This window comes from Castor canadensis, chromosome 6, assembly GCF_047511655.1.
Source record: "Castor canadensis chromosome 6, mCasCan1.hap1v2, whole genome shotgun sequence".
Lineage (NCBI taxonomy): Eukaryota > Metazoa > Chordata > Mammalia > Rodentia > Castoridae > Castor > Castor canadensis.
Genome location: NC_133391.1, coordinates 73,095,647 through 73,098,252, shown reverse-complemented (window position 1 = coordinate 73,098,252; position 2,606 = coordinate 73,095,647). Strand labels below are relative to the sequence as shown.

Here is a 2,606-nt window from a genome sequence, read left to right as displayed (position 1 = left end):
AGGAGAGGGTCCGAACAGGGTCAGCTTCCCGCTCCTCCCACTCAGCCCAAGGTTGTCCTTTCATCCAGGCAGTTCGAGTTGGGACGGGACGGAAGGTTTGTGACTTTGGGGAAGGAAAAGTCCAGGAGGAAGTTTGGGACTTTGGGAGGAAAAAGTCCAGGAGGAAGCAAAAGAATCCGTAAAGTCTGGCAGGCTGGAGCCACGCGGGGCGGGGCGGACAGGAAGTGGCCCGGCCAGGCCGGGTATAAATGCTGTGGAGGGGGCGGCCGCGGCAGGCTTGGAGAAGCGCGCAGCGAGCCGCAGTCTCGCCTTGCCTCCCCGGCCGCCCCTGCGAGTCTGGGGCGCGGGTGCACGCCTGCGCGTGCTCGGGCCCTTCCTGGCAGGCTGCTTGTAAGATGAGTGAAGAAGCAGGTGGGGGAGAGGGGAGGCAGCAAGCGAGAGGGCGAGGGGAGCGCGGGCGCTGAGCGGCGCTCACTTGGAGCGTGGAGAGCAAGCAAGACGAGCCTGATTCCATGTCCCCCTGCCTCCCTGCCAGACGCGCGAAGATGATGGCCATGAACGCCAAGCAGCCTTTCGGCATGCATCCGGTGCTGCAAGAACCCAAATTCTCCAGCCTGCACTCCGGCTCTGAGGCCATGCGCCGAGTCTGTCTCCCAGCCCCGCAGGTACGTAGTGGAGCATAATTACCGCTCTAAGGCACATTTTTTGACAGGCACTGGCTTCATGTTTTTTTCATGTCGCCCAGAACAATCGCCTCTGTCTGAACCTCTCTCCTTGTCTCCCCCGCGCTCTCTCCGGGCTCTCTCTCTCTCTCTCTCTCTCTCTCTCTCTCTCTCTCTCTCTCTCTCTCTCATTCATGTCTCTGATCCACACGTCTGTTCCAGCAGAGATGCTGCCTCCGTATTAATTTTTATGACCTGGGCTTTGAGGAGAGGCATCTCGGTTGCTTGAAAATGTGTTTTAATCCGGAGTTGACAGTATTCCCTACTGACCGTGCTGTGTGCCTTCTCTCTTGCAGCTGCAGGGTAATATATTTGGAAGCTTTGATGAGAGCCTGCTGGCACGCGCCGAAGCTCTGGCGGCGGTGGATATCGTCTCCCACGGCAAGAACCATCCATTCAAGCCCGACGCCACCTACCATACCATGAGCAGCGTGCCCTGCACGTCCACTTCGTCCACCGTGCCCATCTCTCACCCGGCCGCGCTCACCTCGCACCCGCACCACGCCGTGCACCAAGGCCTTGAAGGCGACCTTCTGGAGCACATCTCTCCAACGCTGAGCGTGAGCGGCCTGGGCGCGCCGGAGCACTCGGTGATGCCCGCACAGATCCACCCACACCACCTAGGCGCCATGGGCCACTTGCACCAAGCCATGGGCATGAGTCACCCGCACGCCGTGGCGCCTCACAGCGCCATGCCAGCATGCCTCAGCGACGTGGAGTCAGACCCACGCGAGCTGGAGGCCTTCGCCGAGCGCTTCAAGCAGCGTCGCATCAAGTTAGGGGTTACCCAGGCGGACGTGGGCGCGGCTCTAGCCAATCTCAAGATCCCCGGCGTGGGCTCGCTCAGCCAGAGCACTATCTGCAGGTTCGAGTCTCTCACTCTCTCACACAACAACATGATCGCGCTCAAGCCGGTGCTCCAGGCCTGGCTGGAGGAGGCCGAGGCTGCCTACCGAGAGAAGAACAGCAAGCCCGAGCTCTTCAACGGCAGTGAGCGTAAGCGCAAACGCACGTCCATCGCCGCGCCGGAAAAGCGCTCACTAGAGGCCTATTTCGCCATCCAGCCACGTCCTTCATCCGAGAAGATCGCGGCCATTGCTGAGAAACTGGACCTTAAAAAGAACGTGGTGAGGGTCTGGTTTTGTAACCAGAGACAGAAACAGAAACGAATGAAGTATTCGGCTGTCCACTGACTGCGGCGGGGTGCAGCGTCGGGAGCCCGGAGAGCCTAGTGCGCGTCGTCCCCTTCCGATGGGAGGGACGGTTAATGGGGAACTCCAAGGTGTTTCCTGGCAGGTCAGGCTCCCTACCCCAAAGCCACAGACTTTCCCCTTTATTCCCGCCTAAACGTCTCCCGGCCTGCTCTCTTTTTTCCTTTCTATTCCCCACCCCCACCCCGCTCCCCCACTCCCCCCCAAAAAAGTTTGGCGCTTGGAAAAAATTCAAGGGCGGGCCTGGAGGGACTTTGCGCTGTCTGTGGTGCTGAAACTCGCCCTTGCGCTGTGGACGGTGCGACCTCAGGGGAGGAGCCCTAAAGCGGAGGATAGTGAATTGGCCCAACCGCCTGACGCTAGGGTTAAAGCACTAATTAGGCAGGGGTGAAGGGATGGGAAGGAAGTGGTAAATAATATAAAGTCTAGGATATCGAAGTGGAACACAGCTATGTACTGGAGATTTATTAGAGTATATAAAATACACGTATGTTCCCAAAGGATAGCCTTATACTCCCATTTCAGCCTAAATTCTATCCATCTTATCCTTTGGTTTACCGTAAATTTTCATAAAGTAGCATGAATTAGTTCAGGAAAAATGTGTGGGGACCTGGGGGCTCTGAGCCCTCCGTGGTAAGCAGGGCTCCAGAAAGGTTGGCCCAGTCTAGCGACT

The 2,606-nt window shown here is 58.2% G+C and overlaps 1 protein-coding gene across 1 annotated transcript; it reads left to right on the top strand.

The window, feature by feature from the left end:
• Positions 1–434: 434 nt before the first annotated feature.
• Pou4f3 (POU class 4 homeobox 3) lies at positions 435–1,915 on the top strand. Its single transcript, XM_020161085.2, has 2 exons — positions 435–665; positions 1,019–1,915. The coding sequence occupies exons 1-2, from the start codon at positions 513–515 to the stop codon at positions 1,913–1,915; spliced, it is 1,050 nt and encodes a 349-aa protein (XP_020016674.1). The 5' UTR covers positions 435–512.
• The last annotated feature ends 691 nt before the right edge of the window (positions 1,916–2,606 follow it).